This window comes from Tupaia chinensis, unplaced genomic scaffold, assembly GCF_000334495.1.
Source record: "Tupaia chinensis unplaced genomic scaffold, TupChi_1.0 Scaffold000671_1, whole genome shotgun sequence".
Classification (NCBI taxonomy): domain Eukaryota; kingdom Metazoa; phylum Chordata; class Mammalia; order Scandentia; family Tupaiidae; genus Tupaia; species Tupaia belangeri.
Window position 1 is genome coordinate 5,912,856 of NW_006160193.1, and position 14,572 is coordinate 5,927,427.

General features: G+C 61.2%; 1 protein-coding gene across 1 annotated transcript in view; it reads left to right on the top strand.

Moving 5' to 3' along the window:
• Window positions 1-14,067, top strand: part of DYNC1H1 (dynein cytoplasmic 1 heavy chain 1) — a gene marked incomplete at its 5' end in the record, with an annotated part of 74,994 nt that extends 60,927 nt beyond the window's left edge. The window contains 25 exons of the mRNA XM_014592190.1: window positions 317-513; window positions 619-746; window positions 2,976-3,129; window positions 4,002-4,148; window positions 4,235-4,385; window positions 4,540-4,793; window positions 4,879-5,013; window positions 5,087-5,181; window positions 5,318-5,492; window positions 5,651-5,726; window positions 6,396-6,520; window positions 6,682-6,717; window positions 6,933-7,044; window positions 7,361-7,421; window positions 7,511-7,634; window positions 7,747-7,860; window positions 8,454-8,624; window positions 8,827-9,044; window positions 9,143-9,246; window positions 10,969-11,180; window positions 11,733-11,886; window positions 12,804-12,946; window positions 13,082-13,250; window positions 13,433-13,560; window positions 13,718-14,067. Of these exons, the coding sequence (XP_014447676.1) occupies window positions 317-513; window positions 619-746; window positions 2,976-3,129; window positions 4,002-4,148; window positions 4,235-4,385; window positions 4,540-4,793; window positions 4,879-5,013; window positions 5,087-5,181; window positions 5,318-5,492; window positions 5,651-5,726; window positions 6,396-6,520; window positions 6,682-6,717; window positions 6,933-7,044; window positions 7,361-7,421; window positions 7,511-7,634; window positions 7,747-7,860; window positions 8,454-8,624; window positions 8,827-9,044; window positions 9,143-9,246; window positions 10,969-11,180; window positions 11,733-11,886; window positions 12,804-12,946; window positions 13,082-13,250; window positions 13,433-13,560; window positions 13,718-13,846 (3,512 nt within the window). The remainder of the gene's footprint in view (window positions 1-316; window positions 514-618; window positions 747-2,975; window positions 3,130-4,001; window positions 4,149-4,234; window positions 4,386-4,539; window positions 4,794-4,878; window positions 5,014-5,086; window positions 5,182-5,317; window positions 5,493-5,650; window positions 5,727-6,395; window positions 6,521-6,681; window positions 6,718-6,932; window positions 7,045-7,360; window positions 7,422-7,510; window positions 7,635-7,746; window positions 7,861-8,453; window positions 8,625-8,826; window positions 9,045-9,142; window positions 9,247-10,968; window positions 11,181-11,732; window positions 11,887-12,803; window positions 12,947-13,081; window positions 13,251-13,432; window positions 13,561-13,717) is intronic.
• Between the last annotated feature and the right edge of the window lie 505 nt (window positions 14,068-14,572).

Below are 14,572 nucleotides of genomic sequence, written 5' to 3' on the forward strand. Positions count from 1 at the left end.
TCCCCCGCAAGCGTCTGCCATCCCCTCCCCAGAGTCTCTGTGGCTCACGCCTGCGCTCCTCAGATCCCGAGGTGCTCCCATCTTCTTGCACTTGTGGTCCTTGCCGTCACCCTCGCCTGGCTGTCCCTCCCGCCCTCCTGTTCCCACCTCTCCTCACACGGGTGTCTCCAGGCTGAGTCAGTCCCTGCACTGGTGCCGCCCACGTCAGGCTCGAAGTCTGTGCTGTCGCGGCGCGCCCAGTCTGGGCCCCCCTGCCTCCAGCTCGTTTCCAGCCCACACACCCCGCACGTGACGTGGGTGACGACGCCCCAGCAAGCCCTGCCGGTCCCAAGCCCTGCTGAGCGGGAACGATGGGAGAAAACAAGCGAGACGTTCAAAAACCAGATGTCCACCATCGCCGGGGACTGCCTGCTGTCCGCGGCCTTCATCGCCTACGCCGGCTACTTTGACCAGCAGATGCGCCAGAACCTGTTCACCACCTGGTCCCACCACCTGCAGCAGGCCAACATCCAGGTACCGGTGGGCCTCAGTGGGAGCCGCGGGGCGGCGGGGGCTCGCACAGGCTGCCCTGGGGACGGTCCCCTCTGAGGAGGCAGAGAGGTAACAGCCCGCCCTCAGTTCCGCACAGACATTGCCCGGACGGAGTACCTGTCCAACGCCGACGAGCGCCTACGCTGGCAGGCCAGCTCCCTGCCGGCCGACGACCTGTGCACGGAGAACGCCATCATGCTGAAGCGGTTTAACAGGTGCGTGCCAGGGCCCCGGCGCGCTGGAGCGTGAGTGCGCTCGCAGGTTCCTTCCCTCCGAAACACACCTTCGGAGACCTGGCTGGGGGCGTGGGGCCGTGCTGGCGGCTGAGCAGGTCTCGTGGGTGCGCACGGCCCTCATGCTTCCACCCCGATGGCGGGCCGCTCTGTGACACACGCTCCTGGCAGCCTTTCAGGATTGATGGCAGGGCTGTGCGGTGTTGACGCATGAAAGTGCTCAGCAAGGCAGAGGGGAATCGCCCCACTCTCCTGTGTAGGAGAGTGAGTGCCGCAGGGTGGACTGGGTGCTGACTCCAGGTGGGCACAGGTCACCTGGCTCGCCAAGGCTGGGCCGCCTCTGTCCCACCTATGAGCTGGTCACACCACCAGGGTGTTGTGTGAGTGTGTGAGTGTGTGTGTGTGTGTGTGTGTGTGTATGTGTGTGTGTGGTTTTTTGCTCTAGGGCGTGTGCGCTTGCCAGAGTCAGACAAAGTGAGAAGGCACTCCACGCGTGTAGGCCATGCCGTAAGCCTGTCTCCATGCTCTTGGGATTCTGTGCCAGCGTGTTTTTATAAGCCACCAGTCCAGGACTTGAACCACACAGTTGGCCATGTGGGATCCAGCACCTTAACCACCACACCATCTGCTGGCCCTGGGAAGCATTCTCCTCTCTCTTTTAAACATCTTTCCAATTTCTCTGTAACCTGGCCCAACGTCGGCACCTCGCTGAGCACTCACGCCACTGTCCCAGGGACATGGATTTAGAGACGACTATGGACGTCAGTGTGGACCGTGGGCAGCTTAGTGCCTGTGCGCAGGGCCAGATTTGTCCAAACGATAGCTAGGAACAGCCACAGAATTCCGCCTCTGAGGCTCGTTAGCCCCAGCCTAGCGCCTGTGAGAAGTGGCAGTTCCAGGACGAGGAGAGTATGGGGGAGGGGGTAGCTCGCTGGCCTCTGTGGGGCAGTTACGGATCCTGCATGTCTCCACAGAGCACGCCGGCGGCCTGTGCAGACACTGCCATGTGGGCAGAACCGGGCTGCAGGGGACAGGTGCAGGGTGGGTGGGGTGCTCCCCACCGTGGAGACACGGTACACACACATGCATGCGCTGCACACACGTTTGTGAACACCTAGACTCCCTGTGAAGACAGACCAGGGTGTGGTGAAGGCTCTGGGGAGGGAACGTGGGGACCAAAGGCTGGGCGGGAGGTTCTCAGCACGTGACCTCGGACAGCTTCCTGCGTGTGGGCTGCCTGCTAGACCCGGCCAAGTCACTGGGGGCCTCTCTGTGCCTGTTTCTTCATTTGTGAAGCAGATTTCATGGCGGTGCTTCTCAGGGTCTGTGAGGATTAGATAAGGCAGCTCTGGGGACCAGCAGTTAGCATAATGGCTATGTCGCTGGACTCTCATGTAGTTGACCATGGTTCAAGTCCCGGACCCGGCGGCTTAAACTCACACTGGGCGTGTGTGCGTGCGTGCCCAAGATCCCGAGAGGAGAATGGAGGAGAAGGGATTGCAGCGTGACCATCCTCCCTGGGGGGGGATTTTTCGGTTTCTGTCTCTATGTCTCTGTCTGTCTGGCGAGCGCACGCGCCCTACAGTGAAAATCTCTCCAAAAAAAAAAAAAGTTAAATGAATTATTCTTTTCAAAGCAAAGAATAAAAACAAAAAATGTGTCAAAGTGCACATGCACTCACCAGAGAGACAGAGGAAGTGAGAAAACGCCCCCAGTAAGCGTGGATACTCTGTACATTTTCCTTTTGGCACTTTGGGCATATATGCACACGTGCCCTGTGTTTTTCCAGCTACCAGGAACAGACTCAAACCACACCATTGGCTGCCTGGGATCCAGCACCTTAACCGCCACACCACGGCTGCCCTCAGCCCTATGAGCTTAGCTTTTGCTGCTGCTGAGCCTTGACGTTGGTGCCCACTCTGGGCCTCAGCAGGCCAGGGCAGTGTCTGACAGGCATTCCGGCGTCCCGGGCTTGGCACGTGGGGATGAGATGCTGAGGGCAGTGAGCACTGCTGAGTCTGCCCTAAGTGTGCGATTCCAGTTACCTCCTGACAGCAGTTCCTTACAAGTTGGTCTGATCTCAAGCTAAGCGTTCTAATGGCATGTGCCCTGTGGTGAGTCCTCCCACGTGGTGGTCTCTGCCACCTGTCTGCAGGGACTGCTCACCGTGACCCTGCTTGGTTTTAACCTCCCCCGCCCGCTCGTCCTCAGGTACCCGCTGATCATAGACCCCTCGGGACAGGCCACGGAGTTCATTATGAACGAGTACAAGGACCGCAAGATCACACGCACAAGCTTCTTAGACGACGCCTTCAGGAAGAACTTGGAGAGTGCGCTGCGCTTCGGAAACCCACTCTTGGTGCAGGTTGGTGTTCACACCCGAGTTCTTCAGACTCTGCTTGTTTGGGGGGTTCCTCGTGGGGCTACATTTGGTCTTTTCCCCAAATGGAGTTGATGTGGTAGGAAACTAAGTTAGGTAACTCGGGCGCTGATGTGAAGTCTCATTCCGGGGCCAGGTCAGGGCTCTCTCCGGGACTCCGTGATGGGGGTCACATGATCTGAGCCATTCAGTATGGCCGCCCTAGCCTTGCGTGGCCACTGAGCTCCTCCCGCAGCCCTGGGCACTGGAAGCTGAGGTGTTGTGTTTTGTTTCATTTTGCCAGAGAGTATGTGCTCGTGCTTGGGGTAGGAGAGAAAGCACCCTCCGTGGGGAATGACCATGCCGCAATCCCGTCTCCACTTCTGCCTCTTTTTGGGGTTTGGGCCACATACACGCATTCCCAGTGTGTTTCTCAGACCACTGGATCCAGGACTCAGCCTGCACAATTGGCCATGTGGGATCAGGCCACGTCACGGGCTGGCCTGCTGCGTAATAAAGTAACTGCAGGGGCCGGCAGGTGGCGTGGTGGCTAGGCGCGCTGGACTCCCACATGGCCGACCGTGGCTCGAGTCCCAGACCTGGTGGCTCCCTTTCTCACTCCCCCGCACTCTGTTCCTTTCTGGTCAAACTAAAATAAGTAAATAATTAAAATTAAATAATTCTTAAAAATATACACATAAAATAAATTAACTGCATGTAGCTCGCAGTTACTGTGCTGGACAGTACGGGTCTGAGCGGCTACACAGCTTCCAGGAGGATGTACGTGACCACAGCAGGAGGCAGAGTAGCACGGCATCGTTCAGGTGCGTGTAGATGCTGGAAGGCCCTGACTGTCTGGTTTCGTTCCTGTCATGTAGGACGTGGAAAGCTACGACCCAGTCTTGAACCCGGTACTCAACCGTGAAGTCCGGCGCACAGGGGGCAGAGTGCTGATTACCCTCGGTGACCAGGACATAGACCTGTCGCCGTCCTTTGTCATCTTCCTGTCCACCCGCGATCCAACCGTAAGGACTGACGCTCACGGCGCGAGGTACGGCAGGTCTGGTTTTGCAGCGGAGTTAACAGGCTGTCCTGTTGCCTGTTTGGGCAGGTCGAATTCCCACCGGACCTCTGCTCCCGAGTTACTTTTGTCAACTTCACCGTCACCCGGAGCAGTTTGCAGAGCCAGTGTCTAAACGAAGTCCTGAAAGCAGAAAGGCCTGACGTGGATGAAAAGCGTTCCGATCTCCTCAAGCTCCAAGGTACGTTTCTGGACCTGCTGCTTTTAGACGTGGTGCAGGCCCTGACGCCAGACTTGGGAGGGCCACGGACGGTCCCGGCCACGCCAGGCCCTTCAGAGAGCTTCCCTCTGGGACGAGTGTACGCGCCGCGCAAACCCGGTGTTCTGGCGTTCAGGGGAGTTCCAGCTACGCCTGCGCCAGCTGGAGAAGTCGCTGCTGCAGGCTCTGAACGAGGTGAAAGGGCGCATCCTGGACGACGACACCATCATCACGACCCTGGAGAACCTCAAGAGAGAGGCCGCCGAGGTCACCAGGAAGGTGGAGGAGACGGACATCGTCATGCAGGAGGTGGAGACTGTGTCCCAGCAGTACCTCCCGCTCTCCACCGCCTGCAGCAGCATCTACTTCACCATGGAGTCCCTGAAACAGGTGACCGCAGCGGCCGCCGGGCAGGCGCGCCACACTCGCCTGGCTGTGGGCCCCAGCAGTGCCTGACGTGGCCGCCTCTTTCCAGATACACTTCCTGTACCAGTACTCCCTGCAGTTCTTCCTGGACATCTACCACAACGTCCTGTACGAGAACCCCAACCTGAAGGGCGTCACGGACCACACGCAGCGCCTCTGCGTCATAACCAAGGACCTCTTCCAGGTAGGGCCGGGCCCGGCAGCTCCGGCAGGGAGGGTGCAGACCGCTCCCGGGCTCAGCATCGCCTGCGTCACAGGTGGCGTTTAACCGAGTGGCCAGGGGTATGCTGCACCAGGACCACATCACCTTCGCCATGCTGTTGGCCAGGATCAAGCTGAAGGGCACTGTGGGGTAAGCGCTGCCCAGGCTGCCTGCTAGCGGGGGGTGGCAACAAGCCGCCTTTTTGCCGCGTCTTTACGCCGCGGTGGTTATTTTGGTGACGGTGGAAATGGATGTGAGATACCCTGGCGGACCCGTTCCTTCCCAGGGAGCCCACCTACGACGCCGAGTTCCAGCACTTCCTGAGAGGGAAGGAGATTGTTTTGAGCGCTGGCTCCACCCCCACAATCCAGGGCCTGACCGTGGAGCAGGCTGAAGCCGTCGTGAGGCTGAGCTGTCTTCCTGCGTTTAAAGATCTGATCGCAAAGGTCCAGGCGGATGAGGTAACGGTTCCCACGAACGTTCCCCTTGAAGCACAAGCAGACGTGGGCCCTAGGAGATCGCATTTGAGTGCTGTGTCAGGTGCCAGCACGTGCGTCTCAGCCCCTCAACCCTGAGCTCAGCTCTGCTCCCTGGTGACGCCTCCCCATTGTCTGCACAGCAATTCGGCATCTGGCTGGACAGCAGCTCCCCAGAACAGACCGTGCCGTACCTCTGGAGCGAAGACTCACCTGCAAGTGAGTCCTGGCCGGGCCCGGTTTGTGTGTGGAGCTGAACTTGAACTTGGGTTTTGCCGCTTGAAGGGACACTTAAAATAGGAAGTCACTGATTCCAAACCTACTTAAGTATTCTGGTGTGCAGACGTTTTAGGAAACCACTTAGGGAGGTGACTCTGGATAGGATTTAGGTTCGAAGTGGAAGACAAAAATTTGCTAGTTCTCGTTTAACTCATGCGTGAAGACCAAGAACGGACATAGGTAGGAAAGGCCTTGCCTGACGTTCAGCTGGAAGTGGGGTGTTGAGGCCCCAGATGGCCAGGCACCAGGAGGCGGCGCGGGAGGGCGTCTGGTCTCAGGAGTGCAGACTGGCCACAGTGGGCAGAGCAGAGCCGAGGCTGGGGCACTGGGCTCCATGCTGAGGCCCCACATGTGCTGCTCACCACGACCCGAGAGCTCCCAGGCAGTCTGCAATGAGCAGGCATCAGAGTAATCCAAGAGTCAGCAGCGGCCCTGGGTGGTGGTGGTAGCGTAGGGCGTCCAGAGGAGCCGCTTGCCAAGGTGTGATCTGAGCTGAGCCTTTGAACACTTGGTGTCTGCTGAGCGGGTACGTGGGGCGAGGCAGTCTGGGCAGGGTGCCCGCGAGTGTGTGCTCTCACCAGCCACGGGCCCTTCGCTGCCTCGTTTCAGCGCCCATCGGGCAGGCCATCCACCGGCTGCTCTTGATTCAGGCCTTCCGGCCCGACCGCCTGCTAGCCATGGCCCACACGTTTGTCTCCACCAACCTCGGGGAGTCCTTCATGTCCATCATGGAGGTGTCGTCTGTTGCCCAATATTACACCAGCCACTCGACCTGACGCACATCGTGAGCACAGAGGTGACCTGCCCGTGCTCCCACTCCGCTCCCCGGCACCTGCCCTGAGTCTGGGCTGGGGTCTCCTCCAGCCACGCCGTGGCTTCTGAATCTGTCCTGGAGCAGCCACTCGACCTGACGCACATCGTGAGCACAGAGGTGACCTGCCCGTGCTCCCACTCCGCTCCCCGGCACCTGCCCTGAGTCTGGGCTGGGGTCCCCCCCAGCCACGCCGTGGCTTCTGAATCTGTCCAGCCCCGTGGTGCCCACACTTCTGGCCCAAGACAGCACCTCGGGGCCTCCTCTCGGGCTCTGGACGGGCCTCACCGCCTGCCGGCCTGGCTCCCACCTCATTCCTGCCTCCTTGTTCACAGGTGAAGCCCAACACTCCCGTGCTGATGTGCTCCGTGCCTGGCTACGATGCCAGCGGGCACGTCGAGGACCTCGCGGCCGAGCAGAACACACAGATCACCTCGATCGCAATCGGTAAGGGCGCCTGCTGGGTCTCCGGGACTGACCCCACGGCGGGCATGGCGTCCTGGGCTGCCACCTGCTGGGTCTCCGGGACTGCCCCCATGGTGGGCATGGCGTCCCTGGCTGCCACCTGCTGGGTCTCCGGGACTGCCCCCATGGCGGGCATGGCGTCCCGGGCTGCCACCTGCTGGGTCTCCGGGACTGCCCCCACGGCGGGCATGGTGTCCCGGGCTGCCATCTGCTGGGTCTCTGGGACTGCAGCCCACAGGACCCACAGTGGGCACAGCATCCCGGGCTGCCACCACTAACACTCCACTTCATGCCACAGGCTCGGCGGAAGGCTTCAACCAGGCGGACAAGGCCATCAACACCGCCGTGAAGTCAGGCAGGTAAGTGTGGTGTGTTGTTCTAGGGACCCTCGGGCCCCGAGGGCTCAGGCAGGAAGTGGGCACCTTGCCGTGGCTCTTGCTGTGTGCAGGTGGGTGATGCTGAAGAACGTGCACCTGGCCCCAGGGTGGCTGATGCAGCTGGAGAAGAAACTGCACTCCCTGCAGCCGCACGCCTGCTTCAGGCTCTTCCTCACCATGGAGATCAACCCCAAGGTGCGTGGTGCACACAGTTCCCCCGTGGGTACACATGCGTGTGTGTGTGCACATGGCCAGCAGACACCTACGTGTAAACCAGAACAGTGAGGGGAGCCGTGTCCTCCTCCAGGTGCCGGTGAACCTGCTCCGTGCTGGCCGCATCTTCGTGTTCGAGCCGCCCCCAGGGGTGAAGGCCAACATGCTGAGGACGTTCAGCAGCATCCCCGTCTCGCGGATATGCAAGGTAGCCCACTGTCCGCCACCACTGAGCCCAGCCCTGGCGCTCTGCTTCGCTGCAATGGCAGAGTTGTAGCTGTAGGCACAAATACTGCCCTGTGAACAGAGAAAGGTGACAATTCACTGGTCAGGCCCACAAGGACTCTGGACACCAGGGAAGGCCGGAGTGCCGCCTGGGCGAGGGGAGGGTGGCGACGTTTCTGCATTGGTCTTGTGAGCCTTTTCTGACATTTCTAGAAATAAGCCTGAAGTAACTTCCTGTCCCTGTCGCTTCTCTCGGTAGTATCACGTCTTTATTAACAGCAGCCTGCTGTTGTCCTGGCAACAAGATTCATGTTAATTTGTAGGCAAGTTCTTTCCTATGACAGAGACAGGAGGCCCACACAGGGTGCTGCCACACTGCAGCTGTCCCCCAGCCTCCCAGCCAGCCAGGGTGACAGGCCCCGGTCAGGCCGAGCGCCGAGCCCTGGCCTCCCGTGCGCTCCAGCATTGCCCGGCGGTGTAGGGTGGCCTCGGTGTTAGTGTGCAGGTGCCCGTGGTTTCCTTGGGCTGCGGGGTGCTGCTTTCTGACACTCCATCCTTTGTCATGTCCTCACCTAGTCCCCCAACGAGCGTGCCCGCTTGTACTTCCTGCTGGCCTGGTTCCACGCCATCATCCAAGAACGCTTACGATACGCACCCCTCGGGTGGTCCAAGAAGTACGAGTTTGGGGAGTCTGACCTGCGGTCGGCCTGCGACACAGTGGACACGTGGCTGGATGACACGGCAAAGGCAGGTGTAGGCTTGTCCTCGGGAGCGTCACGGCTCAGGTGGTCGGGCGGTGGGTCCCACGGAGGAATGAGCTGGCCCCGTGACAGGTGGCGAGGAGTGGCTGTGTGACGGAGCGTAAGGAGGGGCCTCGGGGCTCCCCGGGCGGCGAGTGGGGGTACCGGCACCTCCCTGGCTGCGTGTTCACAACCCCTTCCTCCCACAGGGCAGGCAGAACATCTCACCAGATAAGATCCCGTGGTCCGCCCTGAAGACCTTGATGGCCCAGTCCATCTACGGCGGGCGCGTGGACAATGAGTTCGACCAGCGTCTGCTCAACACCTTCCTGGAGCGGCTGTTCACCACCAAGAGCTTCGACAGTGAGTTCAAGTTGGCGTGCAAGGTCGACGGACACAAAGACATCCAGATGCCAGACGGCATCAGGTGCGCGGAACGGCCAGGCGGAGGGCCGGGGCGGAGGGCCGGGGCGGAGGGCCGGGGCCGGGCCATCCGACGCCACAGCTGCCGTGCTGGTGTTGCAGGCGAGAGGAGTTCGTGCAGTGGGTGGAGCTGCTCCCCGACACCCAGACGCCCTCCTGGCTGGGCCTGCCCAACAACGCCGAGAGGGTCCTCCTCACCACCCAGGGTGAGTGACCGCCACTCCGCCCTCTCTGACTGTTTGGTGCTTGGCCCACCCTGAGCACCCCTGCCCAGACTGCCAGCCTCCCTGACCCCACCCCGGGCTGGGGGGAGTCGTGTTCTGGGCCTTCTGTTTTCTGCAGTGTGGACTCAGAGCTAGAGAAGAGGCCTGATGTTAAGTGAATGGGTTTAGACTGGCACCTTACATCCTCTGAAAAGTTGGAAAGGACCTAGAATTAAGTGATATTTTAAAAGCATTAGTTTCTTCAGTAGAAAACATTTTTTAGTCTTCTTTCCTACTTATAAGATGTTTTTTCCAAGACTTTCGAGTATTTTGAGCCAGGAGGGAACTAAGAAACCGACTCAGCAGCCTCACCCGCACCTAGAACCCATGGGCATGCAGGTCCCAGGCCCCACCCAGCCCGGCCGATAGTGGGGTGGGCCCAGCAGTCTGCGCTAGCATGTCCTCCAGGGGCCTGCGCGCACTATGGGAACCGCTGACTAATCTCAGCTCCTCCTTGTGAGAAGAAGGCCCAGAAAAGATGAGGGACTTGTAGAGTCACACCCCTACTTGACAGGAGAGCAGGCCGCTCCCTCAGGCCATTCCTCCCCTCTGTGAGGGTGACTGCGAGGCTCAGGGTCTGCCTTTTGACTGAATTGGCACTGCGGGCCAGGTAGTGCCCGTGTGGAGGCATCAGACTCCACGGGGCTCTGGGCCTGTGAACTGACACAGGGCTCGGGGCCAAGCCAGCTACTCAAAGTGGAAAGCAGGGCAGTGGAGTCGGGGTAGGGGGTCTGGGAGGGCAGTGGAGTCGGGGTAGGGGGTCTGGGAGGTAGGAGCACTCGGCCTGGAAGGCCAGCACCAGCCCCAAGTGTGAGGACTGGGCCTGCACTGTGCCCGGGTCCCCGAGCGCCCTCAGCCCTGTGGCTGCATCTGTGCCCCGTACCGGCTGGCACTGAGCGAGGACCTGCCCAGCCTGAGGACACAGAGTGAGGAGGCAGGGCTACTCCAGGCATGGCTCCTGCGCTGCGGGTAAGGGACAGGCAGGGCAAGCACCCCCCAGGGGTTTCCAGGTGCAGCCCGAGGGTGGGAAGGCCAGCTGGTATGGTCAGATTGTGGAGCAGCTGGGGCCCCACAGGGGTCTGGTCCTGGCCACACGGGGCAGTAGTAGCAGGAGCCGGAGGGTGGTGCAGCCTGCCCTGGAGCCTACAGGCCTTGGAGCCTGTCTTCACGAGAGCTCGTGGACAGGCTCCGATGCAGGTGGGCGCATTCAAGGCTCACGGTGAAGCTGCCAGGCTTAGTAAGCCTCCCCTGGGTCTTAGGACTCAGGCAGGCAGGTTCGGTCTTAACAGCCATGTGACCCGGTGACAGTCGTTCTCGACTTGGCCCCTTCTACTTGTGGCAAGGCAACTTTTTGTGCTTTAAAACACAGCACCGGGACCAGCAGGTGGCATAATGGTTACCACAGTTGACTGAGGTTTCAGTCCCTGACCAGTTGGCTTAAAACTTACGCCAGACATGTGTGCATGTGTGCCCAAAATCCTAAGAGGAGAATGGAGAAGGGATTGAGGCTTACTGTCGGGTTCTCTCTGTCAAGTGCATGGGCGAAAGTCTCTAAGTAAGTTAGTGGATAGAACACCGCCCTCTCGGGCCGCAGTCCAGTGTGGGCATTACATGCGTCCTCTCCTGCCTGTCCCCTGCCCTGTCTGCTGTGGTGGCGCGGCCCAGGTGTGGACATGATCAGTAAGATGCTCAAGATGCAGATGCTGGAGGATGAGGACGACCTCGCCTACGCAGAGACCGAGAAGAAGACGAGGACGGACTCCACGTCTGACGGGCGCCCCGCCTGGATGCGCACGCTGCACACCACCGCGTCCAACTGGCTGCACCTCATCCCCCAGACGCTGAGCCACCTCAAGCGCACCGTGGAGAACATCAAGGTGACCAGTGGGGCAGGCAGCTGCCTCTGCATCCAAGCCCAGCGGGGGAATAGGTGCCGACGTGGTGTGACCCAGCAGGGGGACGGGGCCACACGGTGTTGTCCAGCAGAGGAACAGGCGCCCACATGGTGTAGCCCAGCCGGGTGGGGGAAACAGGCGCCCACACTGTGTAGTCCAGCCGGGCGGGGGTGGGGAGAACAGGCACCCGCATGGTGTTACCCAGCGGGGCAGGGAGGAACAGGCGCCTGCATGGTGTAGCCCAGCGGGGCGGGGGAGAACAGGTGCCCACGTGGTACTACCCAGCCAGGGTCTGGGCCAGACAAGTGCCCTTTCTAAACGGACTCAGAGCGCCCCAAACTTCACCTCCACTGGGAGACATGAGCACTTCCCGGGGACGCAGCCCCCCTCTAGGGCAGTGACCTGTCGGGTGGGCGGGGCCGTGGCGGGGGAGTGTTAGTAACTTGGCAGTTCAGATCCTGGGGCTCCGCCCCGAGCCAGGCTTGGAAGAGGGTCCCGCCTCACTCTGGCCTTGCCTCCTCTGCCCGAGCGTAGGACCCGCTGTTCAGGTTCTTCGAGAGAGAGGTGAAGATGGGCGCCAAGCTGCTCCAGGACGTGCGCCAGGACCTCGCCGACGTGGTCCAGGTGTGCGAGGGCAAGAAGAAGCAGACCAACTACCTGCGGACGCTCATCAACGAGCTGGTGAAAGGTGCGGGCCGCAGCCTCCTCAGCCGCCCCGTCCGGACCAGCCGCCCCGTCCACCACGCTGTGCTTCCCCTGCCCGCTGGGCCCACGCAGCGGTGGCAGCCAGCAGCCACGCCAGGGTTTCCGTCTGTGCAGACTGCTCCGAGCACTGTCCCCGCACCTTCCCTCGGGGTCGAGAGGGGCCCTTAGACGTGCCCAGGAGACCGGGTTTCATGTGGCTCGCTGGACGTCGGCTGGAACCTTTATGCGATCTCTGTGACTTCCAGGGTCTCCCAAGACCATGAATGGGGAATGTGGTGGTCTCGGCCTCACCTGGGTGGGAACAGGTTGGGCCCATGAAGAGCAGGAGCAGGGGTGGACCAGGATGGAGGAAAAGCAGGGAGGCCCCCACTCACCCTAAGAGCCTGAATTGTGAGGATCGATGAGCCGGGTGCACAGTGTCCTCAGCTGCGATTTCCCTCCAGTGGGCTCCTGGTGGCCCAGCACAGCTGTGGGCTGGACTGTGACAAGCTCTGGGCCAGCCTGCTTTGCAGATAGAGGGGCTTTGCCTGTGTGTGTGTGTGCGCGTGTGCACATGCATGCATGTTTGAGCATGTCTGTGTGTGAGCACGTGTAAGTGTGTGAGAGCATGTGTAAGTGGGCACGCATGTGAGCGTGTGTAAGTGTGTGTAATGTGTATAAGCATGTGTGAATGTGCATATGTGGGTGTCTGGCTTGTGTGAGCACATGTAAGCGTGAACATGTGTAAGTGCGTATGTGTGCATACATGTTTAAGAGTGCGTGTGTGGTGTGTATGAGCATGTTTAAGTGCGTGTGTGTGCATGTCTGGGTGCCCAGCCTGGGCGCATGCGCACTGCCCAGCCGCACTGGGGCTGCTGTCAGCACTGGTGCCAAGCCCAGGGTCTCTGTGCCGCCCTGCAGGGATCCTGCCCCGGAGCTGGTCGCACTACACGGTGCCAGCCGGCATGACCGTCATCCAGTGGGTGTCCGACTTCAGCGAGCGGGTCAAGCAGCTGCAGGACATCTCGCTGGCGGCTGCATCTGGCGGCGCCAAGGAGCTGAAGGTGCTGACGACACCCGGGGGCCGGGGGTGGGCAGCTGTCTGGGCTCGGGAGAGCAGGGTTCTGACACCCGGGCAGCTCCATGGACGCGCGGCCAGGCCTGACACCAGCCCCGTCCCTGGCTGCCTCTTCCCGTAGAACATCCATGTGTGTCTGGGCGGCCTGTTCGTGCCTGAGGCCTACATCACCGCCACCCGGCAGTACGTGGCCCAGGCCAACAGCTGGTCCCTGGAGGAGCTCTGTCTGGAGGTCAACGTCACCACGTCACAGAGCGCCACCCTCGACGCCTGCAGCTTTGGGGTCACCGGTGAGTTGGAGGCCACTGCTCTGACTTGGCTCCCGGTTCAGGTCCCCTCCTCGGCTCTGGGCTCTGCCCAGGCCTGTCTGCAGGTGACCGGTCAGGTCTGTCTGGTGTGTCAGCCGTGCGGACCTAGGCCAGGGTGGGTGTGGCGGAGTGTCCCCCTCAGCCGGGTCTCGACTCCCTCCCAGGCTTGAAGCTCCAGGGGGCCACGTGCAGTAACAACAAGCTCTCGCTCTCCAACGCCATCTCCACTGTGCTGCCCCTGACGCAGCTGCGCTGGCTCAAGCAGACCAACGCAGAGAAGAAGGCCAACGTGGTGAGTGGCTGCCTCCCTTTGTGGGGGACCCTCTGCAGGGCTCCCCATTTCCATACGCAGAGCTCTGCCCGCATCTGGCCCTCACGTCTCCCTGTCACCAAGTCGCCGTCTCCCACCTGTCCCCTCCAGTCACGAGCCCTCTCTGCCTCCCTTGCAGGTGACCCTACCTGTCTATCTGAACTTCACCCGGGCAGACCTCATCTTCACTGTGGACTTTGAAATTGCCACCAAGGAAGACCCTCGCAGCTTCTACGAGCGGGGCGTGGCAGTGCTGTGCACGGAGTGAGCCGGCGCACCCGGCTCTCCCTCTCCACAGCAGACTCCGTGTTTGACACGTGTTCGTTAGGATGTTTGGAAGGTGTGGACTCGCTCAGAAAGGGAGGTGGCCAAACTGAGGCTGCAAGGACCTGGACTGCCTGCTGAGGGCCAGGCGGGCCAGGCTTGGAGGGCACCGCGCGTGCCAGGACAGCAGCGTGGCTTATTTTATGAATAAAACACTAAGCATGATCCGCCTCCCGCCTCTTCTGTCTCGCCCCAGCCCCCCACTAGGCAATGGGTGGGTGGGGATGGGGGGCCTGGTTCCAGGAGGCTGGGCCCCTGGCAGTGAGCCCTGCCCCAGAGCAGCCCCAGCACCGTGAGTCCAGAGCCCGGGACCCTTCACAGATGGCCAGGACAGCTCTGGGCCGTCCGCTTCCGTGACCCGTAATTCCTGAGGCCTGTGCTAAGCAGCCCGGATGCCACCCGGCCCTCCACGTCCGTCCCACACAACCGCGGGCAGCCGCTGGGCCCACTGCTGCCTTCACGTTCGCGCTGTCTTGGCGTGGGCTTCTGCAACTTTCCAGGGTCCCAGGCTCGTGGAGACAGACGCGGCTCGCAGACTGATAGGCCGCCAGAACCCCGTGCAGTGAGCACTGCTTGGTCGGCAGCAGGGTGAAAGTCTTGGGGTCCTCAGTGCCCAGCCCCTGCCCCCAGGGAGCCTCTGCCAGGCAGGGGCAGACCTCTTCCCACTCAG